General features: G+C 36.7%; 2 protein-coding genes across 2 annotated transcripts in view; one reads left to right on the forward strand and one right to left on the reverse strand.

The window, feature by feature from the left end:
• Positions 1 to 13,820, forward strand: part of asic1c (acid-sensing (proton-gated) ion channel 1c) — a 42,556-nt gene extending 28,736 nt beyond the window's left edge. Inside the window, exons 5-12 of the mRNA XM_005912590.2 lie at positions 1,708 to 1,858; positions 1,967 to 2,023; positions 2,466 to 2,619; positions 2,843 to 2,934; positions 3,292 to 3,371; positions 4,564 to 4,635; positions 8,565 to 8,617; positions 9,726 to 13,820. Of these exons, the coding sequence (XP_005912652.2) occupies positions 1,708 to 1,858; positions 1,967 to 2,023; positions 2,466 to 2,619; positions 2,843 to 2,934; positions 3,292 to 3,371; positions 4,564 to 4,635; positions 8,565 to 8,617; positions 9,726 to 9,804 (738 nt within the window). The 3' untranslated portion in view covers positions 9,805 to 13,820. The remainder of the gene's footprint in view (positions 1 to 1,707; positions 1,859 to 1,966; positions 2,024 to 2,465; positions 2,620 to 2,842; positions 2,935 to 3,291; positions 3,372 to 4,563; positions 4,636 to 8,564; positions 8,618 to 9,725) is intronic.
• A 2,336-nt stretch (positions 13,821 to 16,156) lies between these two features.
• cdk5 (cyclin-dependent kinase 5) lies at positions 16,157 to 22,777 on the reverse strand. Its single transcript, XM_005912587.3, has 12 exons — positions 22,461 to 22,777; positions 22,032 to 22,120; positions 21,846 to 21,913; positions 21,695 to 21,755; positions 21,559 to 21,615; positions 21,344 to 21,439; positions 20,814 to 20,888; positions 19,260 to 19,356; positions 18,493 to 18,562; positions 18,278 to 18,338; positions 18,100 to 18,180; positions 16,157 to 16,815 (listed from the first exon to the last, which is right to left on the reverse strand). Exons 1-12 carry the CDS (start codon positions 22,495 to 22,497, stop codon positions 16,729 to 16,731), a joined length of 879 nt encoding a protein of 292 aa, XP_005912649.1. The 5' UTR covers positions 22,498 to 22,777; the 3' UTR covers positions 16,157 to 16,728.
• Positions 22,778 to 23,540: the final 763 nt, after the last annotated feature.

Raw genomic sequence — 23,540 nt, forward strand, 5'->3', positions numbered from 1 at the left:
CCCTCCTCTGTGTGGCTGAAGCAACGATATGTAACAGCATCTGCAGTCTGTCCTTGTTGCCATCTCTGCTCTCTGTCCTCACCAGCAAAGAGCTGGAAAGGTGTTTTATTTCTTTGAGCCATTCATCCAAATCTGTGTCTTTATCAGAGCTGTTGTTTGGCTTTACCCTTTCACATCCACATCTGCTTTTGTAAGCATTTTGTTTTTGCTTATATGTGTTATCGGGGTGATCCACTGGACCTCTGCTTAATCTCATCTCCAGGGACCAGACAATGTGATTCATTAGGTTTTATTACCCATGAGAACTCTGGCATGAGTTTATAGTCTTGATTATATTGGGGGTTTTATCTCCAGTGTATCTCCACTTATGAGAGTCTGTGGGCTAGAAATGGAGTTCAATAAAGGCTTAATCATGTTTGCCAGTTTAAATCCACTTCTTTTGCGAATCGCACTCTATCTCTGTCACTTTGTATTGGCTAAATGACAGTTACACTGTCAGAGTTAGCACCTGGTTAGAGCTGGTGGAAATGATTGGGAATTACAGTGAACCTTAATGTGACAATGGAGGTGTAATTTCTCTGAGAAATTTCCCAAGAAGAAGCCTTTGGCAGAGATTGTTGGCTTGCTCCCCACTGCAGTTAGCGGCTGAATGCGCAACTACCCAAGCATCGCCGCCCTTCATAAATAATTGGCTTATTTTTGTCATGAAAATAAGTAGCAGGCAGAAAACAAGACACTTAAAAGGGGGGCTGGAAGTCTTGTTGGTGGTTAGAGGCCACGCTGTGCAGCACACCACAGAGGAAGTCCCTTTAACGTCGAAGCAGATCTCACACAAAATGGGGCACGCTGCTGCAGCTCCAAGACGGATGGCGAGGTCTAATGTTAAGTGTGAATTGGGTCCTTAAAATTCACTTGTTTAATATTCTTCCCTAATGGATTCATTTAGAATTCTCAGAGTTATTCATAAATGTAATGACCTGCTCTCACCTTATAATGAGAGTTCTACCACTAATGAGACCGCAAACTGAGTGTACACTACATCTCCTCCTGATTGCTAAATTCATAGGGATATTCAGGGTAGTTGTGTAATAAACTCTCACGGGCATCAATGAGGAAATATAGGTTGTTAATCAACAGTAAAACCTCTTTAGAAAGCTTTCATTGACTGGATTATTCATTTAGGTTAACCTACCGTTATATACTACTTATTACCATAAGATTTTTTCTTTTAAAAAAAGCTCCGTATGTTGTCTTTTAAATTCAATGAATCCTCCAGTAAACCGTTGATTGTTTTCAGTTCCGTTCTCAAGGTTGTAAAATTTGTCCATTGATTGTGGTGTCCTGTCTGTATCTACATATTTTACAGATTTCTCGTAAGCTTGTCTCTATCCCCATGGTACTCTGCTTTCTACCGGGGCCTAGACCTGCATCAGTAACGTTATGCATGATGTCTGCTTGCTGCTACACATGAGCGATGATGTTGTTCCGACTGGACGTTTTATGCCAGTATTGTCTGAGTGCACATTTTCATTCAAGTGCTTCTGTATTTTCTTTTCTTTTTTTATGTTTAAGACATTTGTGTTGGGTTCTGTCAGCTTGTTGTCTCCCTTTTTGAAATTCTGCTACACCGGGCTTGCATTATGGTATTTGATGTAATCCTGTGTGCTGATACACTGAGGGCAAAACATGTGCTGCTCACTCTTTCAGCTTCAGTACCTCCCACCACCTTGGGGAGATTGCAAGTCTACTCCCATAGACTCTGATTACTTCTCCACGTACAGCATCACTGCATGTCGCATCGACTGTGAAACACGGTACCTTCTGGAGAACTGTAACTGCAGGATGGTTCACATGCCGGGTATGAACTGAGAGTTACTTGACCAATAAAAAACCCCATAAATCTCTGTGCCCTCGTGTTGCATTTATAAATAAGTAATCATTTTCACTTTTATGTTGGTTCAAACAGGAAACACAGCCGTTTGCACACCTGAGCAGTACAAAGATTGTGCTGATCCAGCTTTAGGTGAGCGCACACACTTTTTTTTTTATTGGATTAAGTGTAAAATATTAGTGTGAGGTATTTGCATTAACAGCGGTGCCACAAGCTTGTTGTATCCTGTAGATACTACTTGTGTGAACCTTAACTTCAAATTACTTTAATTCCAGATTGTGCTGAAACAAAAGCAATAAAGTAAAAATCATTGTTTAAAAATCCCATTAGGAAGATTTGTGATGTGTCTGTGCTTCGCTGATATCAAATAAATCCTGCTGAGTTTTTTCCCCCCTTCCTCTGTTTTATGGCTTCAGTCATTATTTGCTTTCATGGAAAGTGAACGATGGCAGCGAATGTAGCTCTGTTGTGGGTTGTGTGGGATATTTTTAGCAGGGCCTCTGGATACAGGTTTGTTTGATTGTGATCGCAATATGAATGAAATATGAATTGAAATGACTTTGATCATCCACAGACTTTTTGGTAGAGAAAGACAACAATTACTGTGTCTGTCAGACCCCCTGCAACATGACTCGCTATGGCAAGGAGCTGTCCATGGTTAAGATCCCCAGTAAGGCATCTGCTAAATATCTGGCTAAGAAATTCAACAAAACTGAGCAATATATTGGGTAAGTATTATTAGCTAGTTATTTAGATAAAGGCCTCTTTTTCCTTTTCCTGTTGATGGATGGATGTACTGTGGTATAGCATGGTCTAAGTCTCCATCGTTCACCTTCAATGTAACAATAATGAATGATAGTTACGCAGGAGATGTGAGTTATCATTCGTTCTGTTGGGAAAATGGCCCTGGGGGAAATCTGATGGATGTGCTCGTGTGTGTCCTCTCTCCAGAGAAAATATTCTGGTGTTGGACATCTTCTTTGAAGCTCTGAATTATGAGAAGATTGAGCAGAAGAAGGCCTATGAAATTGCTGGACTTCTCGGTAAGATTCTTGCAGTTTCATATTTACTGTGAGAAAAAAATAAATAAATAAATCTGACCTCAGAATCAGCACCCTCGGCGGGCATCCCCCCCCCCCCCGCCGCATATTTCGCATATTGTGTTCATCCCTGGTGCTTTGAGGTTCCCTCTTTGAACTCGTGAAACAGGCTGAGCATGTTTTCATAATCTGATGCTCTTGCAAGGGCAGCTGCGTTTGTGAAGTTGGGGCTGGTTGGACAGTTTTGACAATTACGCTCAGATTCCTCAAAGAGATACAGAATTCAATGTGACAGCAAGGGGGAATGGTTTCACGCACCATTGTTTAATTACCCGTATCTGTTAATCTCTCCCTCTGTAGGTGACATTGGAGGCCAGATGGGGCTATTTATTGGAGCCAGTGTTCTTACAATTCTAGAAATATTTGACTACCTATATGAGGTAAAGTCATGATCTTTGTTAAAGATTTCTAAGCAATAACTAAATGAATTCTTCTGTTTTTAGATCACATTAAATTCATTTTTAGTAACCTTTACCTTTTTTAATTCAGTAGTAGAGAACTTATGGCTTTCTTGTGGAGTCTGGAGAGCTTAGCATAAAGCATAAAGTGTCTGCTACTTAACCTCTACATGCTGTTCATATTAGCTGCCTGCACAGTATGGTCTGGGTCAAGAATGGTCTCATAATAAGTGTTTATAACAAACTACAGATCTATTTAAAATCCAACAGTCCACAGACAATCTCACCTCACAACAATCTTCTTGTTGTGAGGTGACAGTGCTAACCACATCCACTCTTTTACAGATTTAATGTCTGTGTTAGGGCACACTCTGACCCCTGTATGACTGCTGTTCCAATATATTGTCACTCCGGTGCAGTTTTACTATTTACTACTTTGAAATTCCCCCATGACTGTTCAGAGACCTTCAGGATTCCCTCAGAGACCAGCAAGAACCCGTCTCTCTGGGTTCTCCAGTATATGTTGTAGAAACACAGACAATTCTCATGACAGTGACAAGATTCCCATTGAACTCTGTCACCAGTGCACACAAAGAAATGTCATGTACAATTTCACAGGTTTCTAAAACAACCATTTTCCTATATTTGACCCATGCTGGTGGATCCAACTCAGTAGATTCGATTTAATTCAGTTCAGTTTTATTTATATAGCACCAGGTCACAACGACAATTGCTTCAAGGCAAGCAAATGTAAGGTTACGATACTACAAACATGGATAATGTAATAAATGTAGTTAAACTGCAGAGATTCTGGTCAGATTTGACCCGAAACACAAATGTAAAACAGTATAAAAGATATTTTCATTTTGGTGTATTTTGGTCTCTTTAGGAAAAGACATAAAATGTTTGTTTATCAGAAACACATCATATGTGATGTGAACAGTATGTATGGGTTAAAATGTTAAATTGGAAATAATTCTACTCAAAATATACCCAAAAGTATTCTTAACCTAAACATCTTAGACTTCAAGCTTTTATGCAATTTTTTTGTGCAAGATACGATGCTTCATCTTTATAGATGCTGTCAGCCTCAGTATTGATCCTCTTCACTCCCCAAGAAAGCAAACTATTGGATGTGTGAATCTGTAAATAATGCTTTTCTGATGTTTTTTAGGTGTTTAAAGATAAGCTTTTGGGTTACTTCATTCGCAAGAAACGGCCACAGCGCTGTCAGAGCGACAACCTGGTAATTTTTTAGTCCCTAAGAATACGCTTGATTGAGTGAAGTGAATGTGATGTACAAAATAAGCTCAGGAACAATGGTCACAGCAACATCAAAATATCTGCTCACACTTGAAATGCTTTTAATGAACAGCACCAGAGAGAAAGCAAAGGCATTATGCCATCATTAGTTTCAATTAGCCCTGCAGAAACAAAATATTTTTCTAGAAAACACAATCATTAATCATACGCACATATTTTTACTGCACAGTGGGAATGCATAATTAGAGTAGTATTAGACGCATACAGTACTTTCTTTACATGATGAGAAGCAGCATAAATTATTCCGTGTAATGACAAAAAATCTGGGATGCACATAAGTATTCCAAAAGAACAAATTGACTTTGTGCCCCTTTTCTTTTTAAGCTTTTTCCCCAAGTGTTTTGCCACTTAGTACGCTTAAATCTCAGTGCATGGAGAAGTAGAAGTAAAGAGTTTGACCTGGTTTCTATTGGATTTTATTCATGACTCATAAACTCTGTTTATTGTCAGAGGTTATCTCATTTTATCCCACACACTAACCCGATTTTCAGTATTTCCACACTATATAGTAGCTTCTCAGCGTCACCCTCTTTTGTACTATTACAGAGCTGTTATTGTTATCCGGGTTTTACCACCAAAATTCTAAAGAGATTTCATTAACATGGTAAAAACAAAGCAATGGAAACTGTAGTACTGCGAGGCGTTTCAGTCATGCCCTAAATAACAGCATTTTCATCAAACCCTGTGGTTTAGCACGCTGCATCCAGAGGCATCTCCACTCCTCCTGTTATGCAAGTTAGGAAATGATTAATAACATACACACATCGTTTTAGGATTAGCAATGAGCTGTTGTTCAGGACATAATGTTAAATCAAGGCTTATAACATATAGAAAGATAGATTTTAATCACTACAGTCACACCCATGCAAATAGTGGGTGGTTTTCATATTTATCTAAACAAAATTCTTGAATCAACAAATTATTGCATAACGTAGTTTAACTGCATGTACTTTACTACTTCCCAACACTCGCTGTGAAAATATCAGTGCATTTGACAAGTGCTAAATACCTTCTGTCAAGCTATAAATAGATTTTATTGATCATATTGTGCGTAATGCCACTCTGAAAGAGTTTTAAAAAGGTAGAGGTATAAATACAACAAAGTCCAGCTTTCTTTGTGTTTGCTGGCTTGACAGAACTTAAAACGCCAGTGATTATCAGCTTTCTCTGTTAACCTGAGCATTCTGCACCATTCTGTGTGTCCTCAAATAAAAAGGGGTGTTTGACACGGCAAGCGAGTCTTTGTGCACACAAAATGACCCCTATGAGTGCTGCCTACTCCTGTCAGAGATGTTAATAGATGATGATGATGATAATATAGTGGTAAATATCTATAAAGAACATAAAAATATAACAGTAAAATGCAACACTGTCGCAAATAAGACAAAAGACTAATGCTGCAGAAAATCGTTAAACTGGTGATTTAACGCACAAAGCAATAAAATAAACATTTTACCACTGAAATAAACAGCTGCTGTTTGTTTCTAATGCGACCGCAGCACATTAGAGCTCTGAAGCTTTAAACTAGACACGTTTAAACATTAAAGGTTTCTGTCCCATCGCCTAATAAAGGAGACTTCAGTGCTTTAGTTTGTCAATAGATCAAAGTGAAATTAACTTTATTGACTGAACAGGTATTCTTGGTGTGTTGCAGCTGCAGTTCCAGCATTGTAAACGAGATTTAGCAGCAGATTAGGATCACCTGTAAAACGTTATTTCTCTTTCAGCAACATGGAAATTCAAGTGACAAAGGGATGCACAGTTTGCATTGCAGCAACTTTACACTTTCATTTGTGATGTTAGCTAAACAAGTTGCACATATGAAATATATTTTACCAGCAGATGCGGTTCACTTAAAACACGCTCCTCAGCCAGCCTAAATATTTTAAACCAAGAAAACTCAGAATCTGCTGTTATCCATGTTACCACGGTGATTTAGGCAGGTAAAAAAAAAAGCTACTTGACATAGAAAACTCTGACTTTTAGCTCGACATAGCTCCCTAAGCCATGGGTCTCACTTTGTAGTGCACACCTCAGGACTGGTTTAAGTTTTACCTCTTTGATAGCCAGGAAGCTTCTTCAGGCCTTATAGTAAATTGTTGAAGTCTTTAGGAGAACTGCGTGTTAAATTAACTTGTCTGAAAAGTATATACAATCAAAAGTAGTAGTAAATGTAATGTATCAACCTTTCTACTTTAGCTGACCGGATATATTTCTGCTTGCAGCCAAAAATATTTTTTAAAAATCCACATTTTCTCAAACTCAACGTTCACTGAAAATAGAGCTTGGTATAAGAGTATAAATAGTGTACATTTTTTTAGTATCATCATTTTTTCTTTATATTTAGAATTCCATTATCTATAAAGCTACTTGAGCTAGGTTCTTCGATATTTTTAAGGCAAATATCAGATACTTTCAATGTGGAATCTCAGGGCTGTAGCTCAGGTAAACTTGAGTGATGGGCGCTTGAAGTCCCTAAAATATCTGGATGCCTGATCTGTGACAGCAGTTTCGGAGACTGGTAGAAACTACAGTTTTCCAGATGTGAGGCTGATTTTGGTTCATGTCTTGGAAATATTACAATGAATTTTGGTGAAATTGCGTTTTTTCCATGTTTAAGCTTTAATATGTGTGGAACCCTTTATCTGATTTGGACTGTGCTGCATAATCTTATGTGCTCTGTCTGTATATGAGAGAAGCCATAACTAAAATATCTGTCCCCTACCTGCAAAACAATGTTTTTACAGGCCTCAAAATATGCAGTCAGAGATTGGGCATCCAAATATTATAAAGGATCTATCTTTCTGTTAACTTGAGCTACACTGCAGAGTCGACCTTCACAGAGGTAGTTGCACTAAAAGAATTTGAAGGAGCTAGCTCAACAGGTTTCCTAGATAATGGAATTTTTAAAACAGCCCCTTAAAAACGATTATATAAAACATCTAAAAACACTACCTAGTTACGGTAGGGACCTGTCGTTTATGTATTTTAGCTAATGAAATCAGATAAATACCTACCTGCAACATCTCTTCTTTTCTGGTGCTGTCATAATGAAAAGCATTTAAGCAGATTTTTGTTAAGTGCAGAAATTGCCTTTTGTCCCTGAGTTTATTCAATCTGCCAATTTGCATTCCTTGGCTTCATGCTGGAAATGAAAGCTGTGCTCTCTGTCATACATTATTAGAGGTAAAAAGACAGCATGCAAAATAAGTTGTGGCCAATTCTGTCTTCAAATCTGTTTGAAAGTTGTGGTTTTGTTTCTGCATGAGGGCTGTGCTCTTGCATGCTTGGGTCAGTATTGAGTTTGTTAGCTGTTGTAGAGGAAACGATCAAAAATATGTTTAATGTCTTTTACAAAAGTGGAAGTTTATAGATTTTAAACAAAAATATCAATCAGTTTAGTCGTTTTTTTATTAAGAAAAATACTAAAACAGCAGGAAAGAAAGCTTTCATTTAGTGGGCTGCACTCAAGCTTTTATAGTGTTTTCTCTTCTGCACTCTGCTCCATTCATGTCATATGTTCACCTCGTTACAATAAACCATCCTCTGTACTTCTTTTTTCTCACATTTAATTATATTTTTTCAACTAGTTCACTGTCACATCTCCACTCAGACAATCTGTTAATGAAGTGCTTTAATTGTTCAAGAGACACCCTTCTGGGTGACACTGACTTTAGCCTTCCCTGCTCATTAAGAAACCCCCTCATATTTCATTTTGAACGATCATCTTCCTTCAGTGCTTTAATGATATCACCGTGTTCCCTTGGGAGTTTAACTGATAGCATTTACATTGTATTTTATTTTCATTTCAGTCACCCTCACCCATCTTTCTTTTCATCATGTCTATTCCAGGAGTTTCCAGAGAACCCAACCAGCCCTGGTGTCACGCCTAATCATGCCCCCAGGTAGCACATCCCATTGATAATAGATGCTCCCTCCCATGCTGTCCCTCTCTTTCATACATACTTGAGATCATCACATTCATCATTTTCTCCATGGTTACAAATGATTTGGTTGGCAGTCAACAAAAGAGAGGTGTGATTATCCAGCCGTAGCGAGCACTTTTAATATCTGTCGCCGTGTAAGAACAGGTTAGTTGTTGTCTGCTTTGACAGAAGGGTGCTGGGCCGACAGAAGGCTGAAGTTGGTTGGATTCTCCAAGTGCATAAAGCTCTTATTCTCTGCAAAACTTGTTCCTTCCACTGAATAATGATGCTTTTTTTCTCCTCGTAGGATAAAGTGTACTCCTGTGAAAGCATATCACATATTTACTGAATTGCACAAAAACTCTGAACAACATGAGATCTATTTGTTTCCCTGCAGCACTAAGGTCTATTTAGAGGCAATGCATTGGAAGGTCCGAGCCAAATAACATCACTAGATGCATTACTTTGTGATGTTATCGCAGGCCTGCATGCAGTGAGTTTGCACAAAGATAGAAGGTTCTTTGTCGATGGGACTACCGGTGTTTGTTATCCACATATCTGCAGTTATCTGCTGAATAAGGGCCTTTGTACATGACAAAAAATGCAGACATATGTGGATGTTACTACTTGCATAACTATCAGAATTACACATGCTAGTGTAAAACCAGGACTAAAAATCTGCTGTTTTCTTTCTCTTCTCCCTCCTTTCATTCATCTTACCCCATCATCTTACCCCCTCAATTTATCTTCTCATTACATATGAAACATATGCAATGTGGCTGATGTCGAAACCCCTGAATCTGTTGTACTCTTTGCCTCATCATTGTGCACATATGTTTCTGTCATTCATTATCCTTTCATTCACAATCATTCCCCCATTTTTTCCTGTTTTTGATCAATTTCTCCTTGTTACATTGTTTGTTTTTTCTCCCCTCTGCATCCCTCTACGATTGTATTGGCTGCTCTCTTTTTACCTGCGGCTCATTTATTTCCTCCATCATCGGCATCATCATCGCTCCCTGCATCGCTCCTCCCTTAACCCGGTTGAACTCGTCTCCCCTGCTCCCCTCCTCTCTGTTTCTTGCAGAGCACCTGTGACACCCTCCGGAGTCACTCGGACAGTCTCGGATTCACGCCGAACATGTTACCTCGTCACCCGACTATAGGCAACTTTGAGGAGTTTGCTTGTTGACAACATAAAGCAGGGGTTGGGGATGGGGTGGAACATCTGGGTACTTGACAGCAAACTGTGAAATCATTTTAACAGAGAAAGGCTCTTGAGTGTATGCTCACAAAATGCGTAGTACAGTTTATCAATGCCTGAATAGAAATAGAATACTATCATCAGAAACAAAAGAGACCACTTCCAAAACACAACTCAGGTTTAACTGCCATGTCAAGGCATCCATGTTAATTTACTCATGTTTCATTCAGTAGATTTGTTTATGTTATCGAGTATACAATACGTGAGGATAAACGTGTTCAAAAAGAGGAATCTGAACTGTGTTGCGATGAGTCATGTGGTATTGCTGTGCTAGTATTGATGTACATCAATCAGTCTAGTTATAAAAAAAAGCAACAACAAACGCATGTGGATTTGTATGTGTAGCAGCGTTTATCAGTGTTATGCCTCCAGCATCTAACCAATGCTGTATTGAGTGACCTTATAGCAGTCACGTTTTAACGGAAGAGCCTTTTAGACATCTGCTCCACTTTTAATGAGCTGATTGTTGACATGAATTAAAACACTAGACTAGTGTTGAATGTTGCCTTTTGCTACTATGGGGCTTTAAATTGTCTTTAATTAGACATGTGTGCTTACCCACCTTTGAAACACGAGAGGAACTTGATGATTTGTATATATGCTGTTTTAAGACTCCTGAATTACATGGTTTTGTTGACTTTAGGCTTTTTTTAAGACAGTGAGGGTAAAAAAAATGAAGTCAGAAGGCAAAAAAAGGCAGTTGATTGTACTGTTATATTTCATTTTCAGTCATATTTCCATTTCTTTATATAGTTGCTGCAGAAATTGTCCCCATAAAAGCTGGCCCTGTTTTCAGTTGAATTCGCTCCAACAGAAACAATCTGAATTTCTTTTGCCTTTCCTAATAGTTCAGTTGTTTTCATCACAATGTCTTAAAGATTCATCAGCACAATCCCCTGTGATAGTAATCTATTCTCTATTGAAAATGCTGTGAGTTTAAAAGGCTTGCTGGTGACATTCCTAAACTTGACAGAAATTTGTAAATACCCACAATCAAATGCCATGAAGAAATTCTACATTGCTCATGTGAAACATGTCATATATACATATAAATATAGATATATAAATTTAAAATACAAAAAAAAAATCTTTCTTCATCCGTTCTTACACCACAAGGAATTTGGACTTTCTATCTAGGTGGACCGTCAAGTGTCTTTGAGTACAACATGGATGGCAGACTTTATTAGGTACAAGAGACTTTGCCTCAATACATCTACAACTCACTGCACCTCAGCCCCATTCAGTTGATTTATATTAGAAATGCATTGTAAAATTTTACCATTGTAACCTATTATTATTACGATTATTATTATTATTATTATTATGATTACAGAATATGTAATAAGTCACAAATAACAGTTTGTGATGTATAAATGATCAAGTATAATAAACTCTATATTTACTCATCTTACTCCTCATGTACACAACTTTTCTTCGAACCTTCGTGTCAGTCTACTTCCTTTCTCGTTTAAAAAACACAGAGCGTGTTATTTAAATATTTCGGTTATGATTTGTAGGTACTATAAATACTGGGAACCTTTTTTTTCGTGAAACTTTCATGTATAACGCCAGTCAAGTGAGTGGTGTTCATAACTCTGTAGCTTTATTACTCTGTTGTCTGTGTATTAGATGACTGTTGATGTGAAGCACAAACCCTTGGAAATCAGCCATCACTGGAAAGCCAATGACTGGGCGTCTATCGTTGTAACTACCTTTTGTGGCTCTAGATTTAACTACACACACTGTTATGTGGTGTGCTCACAGCTCCGGCGTTATCAGGAACAAGACTGGTAATTTAAGCGGAGCCAGAGAGCACCTTGTGGAAGGACTTAATCCAAATGGAACTTTTGCCTTTCAGGAAGCAGACACTAAGAAAAAAAGGGTTAGTCAGTGGCATTGTGTTACGAGCAATAAATGCACTGAATCAGACAGCACTGTTAGCAAACTGACCAGAAAAAGATTGATTGAGGATCCAAATTATCAGTTTGTGATGTATGAAACAGTTACGATGGATGTAAACCGAGCAGCTGCCGCCTGCAACAATGATGTATGATATGACAAATAAACCATCATGAACTCAATAAGAGACGCAGATGCCAATTCATGTTACACAATGGTCCTCCTCTGATGCTGTATTGCCATGATGATTTTGAGTGTGTGTGTGATGCTGCTGGGCTACAAGTGACCCAACATTACCGCAAACTGTGGAGATATGAAGGCTTTACCTCTCTCTCGCCCCACCCCCTGCCTTACTACCAGTCAAAGAAGCAGTAGAGTGTATCTGAGCTGGCAGAAAATATTCCTTAACTATTTATTCTCATTAACTAATCTTTCATGGATATTTACAGCATAGTTACGGCCAAGTAGAAAAAAAAGTTCACTATATATTTCTGCCACCAAATACCTGAATTTGATTGATTTTATCCTAATAATTTACAGCACATCACCCATTTTCTTCCTTGCATGTGTATTCCTATTATCTCTGATCTATTAATGTAATATTAGCTATGCTATTCACTTTGTACTGTTCAAAGTGTATTTTCTTTGGAGTCAGATGAATCAAAACAGTGTTCTCCACATCCTGCACTACAATGTCCTGGATATTATGATTACATTATGATGTAAGAATCCTCCTCTAACCAGGCTTGGGACTGTGCAATACACAGAAGAATAGTTTTTGTGGCTTGATTAAACTGTGTGGCTTGAAATCAAACTAAAATGTGCCTTTAAGACAGGTTCTTACAGGTAACAAAGATTTTCCTGTGCCAACACACACATAGAGACACACACACACATACACACACCTGGAGAACAAGAAGTTGTTTCATCTGGCTCTATATGCTATATGTGCATTTTATTGTAGATATGTGATTTTAACTCTAAGCTGTACATTAAATAGTTAACACACTTAACTATGTGTAACGTAGTCCGTTTTAAATAAAACTGTATTGGATGTTTGTTTGCTTTTTAAACAGTACTTACAGAGGATGTTATGTGCCAGCAAAAAAATGTAACATCCAGCTTAAATAAACCTGATAAAGTCTACAGTGAAGCTAAAGCACAACAGAATATTCTAAACAGGTAACAAAGGAGAATAAATACTGCAAAGGAGGGTTTGTTTGTTTTTTTACCACTAGTGGTAATATGATAGTAGTTGTTTTGCCTCTGTACTCTATCACAGTGCATTTTAAATCACACAATAGAAGTTTCCAGTTTTAATTCAAGGGGTTTTAGAGAAAGTTTCCCCATTAACTGTTATAATATGTGATTGAAGTGCAGACTTTCTCTGCAACAAAAGTTTTACATTAGCTGTTGAGAAATTACAGCCATTTTTAGACCCTAGTTTTTTCATAGGATATCAGTAATTGCACAAACTATCATCATTTTAATGATTGTTTTTAGCACTTAGATGAAACTCATTTGGATTCGGTCACTGCCTGAAGTCTAGTCTGTGCCATTTATTTACTGTAGCCATCTTCAGTTTGTGCATCTCTCTGCATTCTTTGTATTTCATAACTGAAAAGGATGCTCCCTTAGGTTGAGATCAGATCTCACGTTCAAGTTAACCTTGGATTTAAGTGACTAAAGGTTGTTTTCTGGAACTGTGCAGGCTCTAGTGGTTTTCTGGCAAAGTCTAATCTAGCCTTCTGGTTCTTGAGTGTAACCAATGGTTTGTACCCTTGTTGTAAAACATGGCCAGTTCTTGGCCAATCCAATCATTCGTTTTAAGAACATAGCTAACTGTTGATTTGGTCTCTCTGAAAGGTTTGTTTTTCAGCCTAATGATGATGTCCTTCACTTGAGCTTCAGATTTACAATTACAGTAACCTACGATACAAAACTTTAAATTAACTACTGATATCATGTTTGCTTCCTTTGTCTTTAAATAACAGGTGAACAGGCCTCACCTGGCAAAGAAACAGCTCGTCGGTCAACTGTCCAATTAATTTTCACCCTCTAAAAATGGGGACTGTGTATAAGAATAGCTGTAATTCGTAAACAGTTCACACAAAACTTTAAAAAACAACTTGAATTAAAGCTGAGAGCCTTTATTGATTGATTTAGACGCCGCTGTGACAGTGTGAAGAGGCAAAACTACAAAAATTATGTTTGTCCAAGAAATTATGGACCTTACTGTATAATTATTATACCCACACTCCTGTCCATTGTGTGTGAAATCAATCACAATTATTTGCAGAGTAATAATAATAATTATTCGTGTGTCTGGATGGTGGAATTGCACTCTTTTTAAACCTCAGTGATGTACAAGGTGAGACATAAAGAGATGTAGAAAACAAACTGCAAAATGTATTTCAACCTTTACGAACATCAGCATTATAACCAAATTTACCTTAAGTGCCACTGATTATGCAAAATATTATTTTATTGTATAATGCAGTATTGCATTATTAATGTGTGGTTTTGATATAGGCTGGAGTTCTTTCATATTTGCCTCCAAAATTTATTGGACTATATATTAGAAGCGTGGCAGCAGAAGAACATGAGAAGTATACAGCACTGAATAACTTGTATTTAGTTCTACTGTCCAGTGATTTTCATTATAGATGATTGTAACGTCTTCTCATCTAAGGTGTGCACTGCTATAGGATCACTCTGTCAATAACTGTGCACAAAATGACATGCTCCTCCCCCCCCAAATTACTGAATAATCAAGCAGGAAATTCATTTTAAATCAAAGCAAACTTGTATTTATGTTGACTTTACTGAATACTGAGTCTTATCAGCTGAAATATACATAAAACATTTGCCCCACAGTCTACCAGCAAAAGCAGAGACTAGACAAAGTGCAAAATCCACTCATCGCTCAAATTCAATTTTAAGCCGTTTAAATGGTAAATGTTCTGCAAATGTTCTGTCAATACAAGTGGATGAGTGAAAACATGTTTTGTTTTTTTCATTATAACTTAATCCACACACCCACATAACCTTCAAACATTTGAAAATCCTAAAAAGAGCCTGCAAAACACAATAGACTGGAGCATACTCAGATCATTCAAAGAGTTTTTGTACTAAATGAAAGTGTGCTACATTTTAAAAAAAAAATAATTAAAAAGTGGATATTCCATCATTAATAAATACATGCATCAATTTTTTTGTTTTACATCAGCGAAAAGAAAATGAGCCCCTTTCCTATTATGACAGCTACTTCAAACACAGCTCATTATGGATGATTTCTATGGGATGACTAGAAGCTCTGTAACAATCATAAGCAAAATAATACTGCGAGCTGTTAACCATGTTATTAAGTAACTGAAATGGAAACAGCTAATGGTGCAAAAACAGTTATTACGCAAAAATACAGATTATCAGCAGATTATCTGGGTTTGTTTTTCCATTTTTAACAACTGTTAGAAAAGCATTTGAGAAAAGTGTTAGTGTCATGGTGATAGAAATGTAAAAAACAAATAAAAATGTTCAACAATGGTCCACTAGTCATTAACACATATATATTAGCCCATTTACTGTTAATTGGTATAATCCTGGCTGTCAGTGTTCAACGTATTTTAAGGTAACGACAACTAAACAATCGGAAATAAAACTATCACAAAGTGCACAAAAGATAAATACAAAATGAGAAAATAAAAGCCTGAGAAACAGAAATGATCAGTTAGCCTCTCGTGCTATCCAAAAATCTTGTAATAGGTAATTGGAAAATGAGTTTTAGCGTTGGTATGTAAAATATCAGAAAACACAAAAGTGCGTACAGCCCAAGTAATCAAAACGGTCTCTAATTGTCTCACTGTTTTCTACATTGTTGCCAGTCAGTTTTTAATTTGGTACTAGCTGTAGGAAAAAAGGCTCATTTATTCAACAGATACACTTACAGTTAAGTCTGATTAACAGCTAGCATTACCTAATGAGTAAAAAGAGTGATTAAGGTAATTAAATTTAGCTTTTAACTGGGGGGAATTCCCATTTCCCTTTGATTATTACCAAATGACATATTAATATTCAGGAAGCCCCCACGGAAGCTTTTTGAAAGCTTGTGTTACAAAAACATTGACTTATGCCTTAATCATTTTCAAATGAATAGCATGACTCTAAAGCCCACAAATCTATTAATGCAGTCTAATCGTAAACGGAAGCTCTGTAGCATCAGTGGCCTCTGGAATGTGTTAAAAATATTAAATCAGTAAATGTATATATGATGGCTAATAGGTAAACAGCTGTACAGACATGCCACATAAGAGTATGAGATCATTTAGAACGCCACCATTAAATTAGTCTGTCCACACGTCTCAGCCATATGTTTTAATAACCAGATTCAGGTGGTCAATATACCATCACATATTGTAAACTTTCAGATATAAATATTGGAACTGGCATCAAAACCTCTACAAATGATAAGACTTCAAATCTGCTTTGAAAACAAAAACATAATAGAAACAATATATTTACAAAGGCTTTTTAGGGGCTACTGTACTGCACTAAAATTGTAGTTATTCAAAGTGAATTCACCAAATGAGATTACCACAGATTCTAAGGGCCATTTTTAATTATGATATACCGCTTTCACACGTATAAGGTTTATGCGGTCCAACGTCGTCCCACATTTGTGCCAATTAACTGGAAAGTGTGTATGTGCCAAATTAAAAATAGGCTTTCAACTTAAAAGAAGCTAATAAATCCTTGCAGTGACACTAGGACTTTGTTCCTCACAGAGGCACAACAGAATGAATAGCAGGGGGAGTGTTTGAAAATCCAGTGAGGGATTTGCCTTGTTTTGAATTTTTCCTGAAGTCCCAAAAGAGAGCGGGGATGGTTGATTCTGGCAGCTGACGTTTATCGAGAGGCAGTTAAGCATTTATGGTGGGCAGAAATCAGCAAAGTAAGGATGCTGTAAGGCCTCTTCTGCAGAGATCCTCTGGACAGGATTACATTTCAACAGGTTCTGGGTGAGATCAAAGGATAGATTTTAAATTAGTGATTAGCAGTATCAGATTTCCTACAGCAAAACTTTTAGCTGGGTTAATCCATCTCAAATCATCACATTTTTTAAACATTTTTTGCTTCTTTTTTTTTCATTTTTTATTTATTTATTCTTTTTAAATATTCTGCCTACCCACTTCCTGCATTTTTCCCCCAACACTTTGGAATCCAAGGCCATTTTAACATATCTAAAAACTATCAAATAGTTTAAAATTTTCACTGGCCTCCTTTACTATAAAAACAAATTATTGAATATTTGCTAGTCAAAATTAAAATAAAAGGTATCATATTTGAGCATATACTAAAAAATATATTATTGCAAAAGACATTGAGTGACAATTTTTTAATGTTATGTAGATGTTTTTCACAGTAATGGAAAATAAACATGAAATTCTTTTGTCACAAAAATAAACCAATTTTGTCATCGAGCAAATGTGACAAGTTACACCACAAAAATGTCACTAGACAGTCTAATCTAAATACAAAAAATTCTGGGGTTTCCAGGGGGTACTCTAATTATAACTGAGAAAATAATTTTGTTAAATATAGGCTTATTTTTTGCATTTTCGCAACCCACTTTGCAGGCATGCACATTGCCATGAAGGAGTCAGATTTAGTTTAAAATGTACTAAGAGGCAATAAAAAAATGCATAAACTATAATTGCAAAAGATTTTGTTCATAGAAATTAATATAGCAGCATAATTAGGAGTGATAAAGAAGGGATTAATAGCTCATTTCATGTGAGGAGCCTTGCAAGGCCAAGTTGCTGTGTCCACATGGAACAATGTGGTTAGGGTAGTCTGATACAAGACCCTTACCCTCTAACCTAGCCGTGACTGCAACAGGCAAACAGGGATCATGCTATCCTCATGATGACCATTGTAAGAATTGCAATATTTATATATATCATTTTGCATTTTTTTGTTAACATATTCACGTCCAAATATTGCAACATATTTCAACATGTGAAAAAAAAAAAAAAACATGCTAGAATTGGACCAATCATTTTTCAAAATTGGGGTGGAAAAAATAAAACAACAACGAAAAAACACACACACACAAAACACCAATCTGAAAATTATCAAGTAAACCTTTACTAAAAGTTGTCTAAAGTTTTTCAGCAAACCGGAGGTGACTGAGCAGAAGGCCCACAATGATTTTAGATGGAATAACCCAGCTACAATAACAGATTTCCATTATTTTACTGTAGCTACTCAAATATTGCGCAAATTTGTTTTAGAGTACCTGAAGTAGATCCCGTCCTGTGCTACTTAATTTAGGGACCACATTGACCAGTGAGGTGGTGGCAGGATACATGGGATATGGCTAAAGGAAGAAAAAGAGTTTGTAAAGAATAAAAACAATTCAGTAAAAGCTCAATGCACTTGAAGTTTTACAAAAGAAATGACATCAAAAAAACTACCTTGTAATCTGGGAGTTTTGTCATTGTTGGCCACTGTTCTTCAGTTGGTGTTCCCAACAATGTACAGAGCAGTTAAAGACAAACTTTTAACATTACTTTTAAGACTTGCTGTTCATAAATAATTTAAATATGAGTAGTTTTGCCCGAACAAACCAGAGACCCACATACCAAACTGTATATCGTCAGTAGGTACTACATTAGCATGGAAAGGATATCTGAAAATTCTTTTCAACTGGTCATCCACATCATTCCCGGGGAATAAAGGCCTTCCAGCATTAGCCAGCTCTGGAAAAAAAATTAAATAAATGGCATCAAATTAAGTTACCATTCAAAACATGAACACAAAAAACAACTAACTATCCTTTAAAGATGCTGGCCTCAACCACTACACAATATGACTGTTTACTTAAATGTTGAGTGACTTTAAAGAAGACTAGACAAGAAAGCAGGGGGAGAGAGCAGGGACAAGCGGCAACTCTTTAACTTAAATCTTTGTTTGCACATTTATTACTTGTATATAGTATTACATCAATTATTTTGTTACTTTATTGATAAAGTAAGAGTTTTACTTTACATAGTAAAGTAAAGATATTTTTATCTTATTAAAATATTGATTTTTATTTATGAATGGAAAAAACAAGCCATCCATATTAGCCTCTTATTGTACAATATAAACATTCTGTTTATTTATATGTACGAAGGACAATGACACTATTTCTGCATAGACTTCAAAGGCCTTTGGGTTGGAGTTGAATCCAGGCTGCTGTTTTTAACTTTGTATCTTATGGTCACCTGCTCACACTGTGACCTGAACTGGAACCTTTAAAAGTAATACTTTAAATATTAATAATACTGTAAAATAATATGAAACTACCAGAATCCTAAAAAGAGATACATTTGTGGTCTTACCACCCAGCACCAAATTATTGGATTACTTGTTTAATTTTACCCTCATTTGATTCCACAAACCACACACACAGACCTGCAAATATGCATCCAGCAGACCACATGTCGATAGAGGTAGAGTAAAGTTTGGCTCCAAACAGCACGTCCGGAGGCCGATACCACAATGTCACCACCTAAAAACAAATCAAAACAAAATATATTATCACAACCAGACTAATCTTAAAATAAATGTTGGGCATAATGATGGCTCTCTGAGGTGGGTTTTACATTTGGTGTGTTTCACAAAGAAATTACTTTGGCAACACTGTTACTAATACTGAATGGCATATTTAAATCTCCCTCTGCTTTCCACCACAACTTGTTGGCATTTTAAAAAGCTGCTGCTGTGTCACACACTAATTTTTCCAAGGACTTATGAAAATGAGTCGCCTGGAGGGCACCGCAGGAGTAAAAAGGACAAAAAAACGAAAATCAAATGCAATTATAGAAAAATTCCACTTTTCAGAGCAAATGTGTGGGCTGACTGCAAGTGACTATGCTTCAGTTTAAAAAGTGCAAAAGTTCACCTTAGTAATTGTTGTGCAAATTACTAAACATGACTACCTGCTACAAAACAACTACTAACTTTTCTTTTTACAAAACTTATACTTGTAGAGCTTCCAGCTAGAAAAGGATTTCAAGTTTTTCAACTACGACAAATGAAAAAAGTACAGTGTTGTTAAGACCTTGCTTCTAAATATGATAAAACTGGCTTTTATAAGGGTTAGCTGAATAATATTGTGGATAAAGTAAAAACTTAAAAAAAAACAAAAAACCCTATACTACGTTTAAGCTGCTCGTACTATGTATATTATATAATATGTCGATGTAACATGAAGCAACTGTGGAAGCCACAGAGCAATACATCCTCTTAAATGTAAATGATATTTTAAAATCTCAATGCTTCAAACTCAGGTCTCCTCTAGATTTTCTGTTTATTACATTTTCAGATCAGCAGCGTCAACCTGGGTCAAAATCTCCATGAGAATCGTTTGCCAGGTTTTTAGGTAAGCCTCGCCCGTCATTTCTCTCAAAGCTTTAGCAATAACAAAAATCAAACACCCACATGCTGAGACATTCGTCACTCCATTTCATCATTAATTAAACAAATTAATTTGAAGATAAAAGAAACAACTTGACGACTTTAACTGTGTGCACATGAGAGACTGCAAAGAAAGCACATTTTAAAAACGAAATAAAACACTGAAAAAGTTGAAGGGAATCTACTGGTTAGATGTAAATACTGTGCTATATTCTGGCTCCCTTTTATATTTAGATCTTAAGGTAATTAGGTCAGTGCACTTCTCAAACAAAGCTGGAAGCTTTCATTTTACTCAGGAAGAGTGGTTTTGTTTTAAAAACTGAGATAGTATGTTTCATCATAAGATTGTTAACCTTTTGGATACCAATACTTCTTGGAAAGCCAGCTTTAAAGTATTCTTACACCATTAGTTTACACAACATTAAAAATAAGTTGTCCTCTCTTTAGACACAGCAGGTGCCAAAAATTATGCTTTTAACACTGGTCATATGTCTTTAGTTTAAAGCAGTGAGCTGTTATTACCTTCTGCATTAATGATGTATAACCTACCTCTGCTGAGTAACACCTCACAGGAATTCCAAAAGCTCGAGCCAAACCAAAGTCAGCCAGCTTCAGCTCTCCGTTCTACAGACAGATAAACAATTCTTACTATAATTATCAAAGCATATGAATGGATACATGTCTGTATCCACATTATCACCTCCCTGAGTCAATCTAACAAAATTTTGACGTTAATACGGCAATATAAAAACCTTTGTTTTTTTAAAATTTATTCTAAATCCCACTGCTTTTGAATTATATTATGTATATTATCATTTCATCGTCGCCCCGTGAATGCAATCTCTGTATCACACGTGGTAAACTAAGACACTAGTAAGCTGCAGTGCTCAAATGAATGAACTTCAAAACAAAGGATATTACACAGAATCTCAATGATAAACTCAGTGGTGCTTGTTTTCACAAAGAAAACCAGTGTCCATCTCACTTAGTTTTCACTTTAAAGAAATAGTATACTGATGGAGTCCACACAGCAATGAATGTTTATCAGCCATCAAGTCCAAATGCACCTAAACACTCACTCTGTTGATGAGGAGATTCTGCGGCTTCAGATCTCTATGAAGAACATTTCGACTGTGACAGAATGCAAGGCCTTTCAACAGCTGGTACATGAATGACTGTACAGGAAAACAAACAGCATCAACAATATGGAGTTAATTTGAAATTTTAAGCAAAAAACAGGTTTTTAAGCAGTCAGGTTTACATAGTTTAAATGCTCTTCATGTTTATGTCTCACCTTCACAGTTTCAGGATCTAGATCCCCGTTGCAGCTGTCGAAATACTTCTTCAAATCCTGCAGCAGAGAAGAGAGACATATTAGCCTCAGAAGGTACATATTAAGATATAGTGCGTTTTAGTGGTGACCAACTCACCTGATCACAGTATTCAAAAACCAAGGTTAACTTCTTGTCACTGTGCAAAACGTCATGTAGTCTAAAAAAGGCAAAATAATATTCTGTTGGTGTTTGTTGACATCAGGGTTACATGCAAACTGGAGGCATTCAGCTCTTCTGTCAGACTTACCTGACAATGTTTTTATGTTTCAGTTCCTTCAGAAGACAAATTTCTCTCAGAGCAGAACTAGGCACCCCCTAAAAGATTATTTTAAAAATTTAATAAAACAAAACAAACAGCTTCCATTTAGTACTAGCCTGCTAACCACTAGCTAACAAACACTGTGACTCTCATATCATTTTATAAAGAACAAACCTCGTCGTCGTCGTCCAACCTGACCCTTTTCAAAGCCACAATTTCATGGGTTTCCCTGTTTTTTGCCTTAAAAACGGTCCCATACGTACCTATGGAGCAGACAAAATTTATTTAAACCACATATCCCGATGAATGGGCACCAGCTAAGGGGTCCTAATATTAGCTCGCTACATGCCCACCGTTAGCTAGCGTTAATATAGTAAAATTGGAAGGCAGAGCTCTTCGGACTGGCACTGTTACTAGCACATACTAGTGCGAGTAAAAACTCGCAATGTTTCCATGTGGTTAACTGGGGCATACATCAACGAATACATATTGCTTACAGATTAGCTAACTTTAGCCTTCGACCTGCATGAATGCTACATTAGCATGCTAGGCTAACTAATATCAACCTTGCGAAATTAACCAAAACGAAAGTCTGAAACTTACCCTCCCCGATTTTTTCAAGCTTTTCATATTTCTGCATGTTTGGCCAGTGAAGCCAGCCTCGAATACGTTAAAAAACCAACGAATGACAACACCCCAAATTGGGGTGAAAAGAAAATGTTATTGTAGCTAGCGTTAGCTTAAATCTGTCTACTATGCTGCTGCTCTTCGGATTGCAGCCGAGCATGTCTTGTTTGTCATCTACAGGCTGAAAGTCGAATTACAGCAACCTTGAAACTAATCTGCTATAATGAACAGCATTTTAACAAGCAGAATTTCGTGTCCTTAAAAAACATCATTTGTGAAAATCGTGTAAAACGCAAGTTTATGTACAAAAGTAAAGTAATCCATAATAGCATTAAAGCTCATTAAAGATGGCTCATTCACAGAGGTGTTGCTGCAGACAAAGTGATAATATGAACATGGTAGAGATGTGATTATCTGGGGCGATCATTACTAACATAATCTTAAAGTGCAAATGTATTCTAGGAAGTTGTGAGACTGTTAATTTCTTCAGTAGACTTCCAATATGGCCTAATATATATGTGTAGTGATGTAAACACAACTTTAAGGCGATATTAATTTTATGTCCTTTGTGATGTGATCAGCAAACAAGCCCATTGTTCGGAATACTGATTGCTATTGTTTATTATTACAAAAGAATATGTCAGCACATACAGCTGCAATCCCTAATTTTTTGAACAAAAGAACAATTTTTTGGTGTTTCCTCTATACACCACAGCAGTGGATTTTAAATCAATCAATCAAAATCAAGCTGCATATTTCCCGCTTTAATTAAAGGAGTTTTTACAAACGTTTTGCATTCACTGTTTAATTACAGGCATTCTCTATAGTCACCCATTTTCAGAGGCTTAAAAGTAATTGGACAATGGATTGACAAGCAGTTTCATAGCCAGGTGAGGCCTGTTCCCGTGTTCTGTCATGATAAGTGAACAGGACATAATATCCAAACTTGATTAAACGTTTTGAGATTATATTTTAAAGCTTTTTGCTGTAATTTAAAATATGAGACTCAGAGATGTTAGTGCAAGTGAAGAAGGCTATCATAAGGCTAAAAAGGAC

The sequence above is a fragment of the Haplochromis burtoni genome, unplaced genomic scaffold (genome assembly GCF_018398535.1).
Source record: "Haplochromis burtoni strain Fernald_Lab_line unplaced genomic scaffold, NCSU_Asbu1 Contig_3, whole genome shotgun sequence".
NCBI lineage: Eukaryota > Metazoa > Chordata > Actinopteri > Cichliformes > Cichlidae > Haplochromis > Haplochromis burtoni.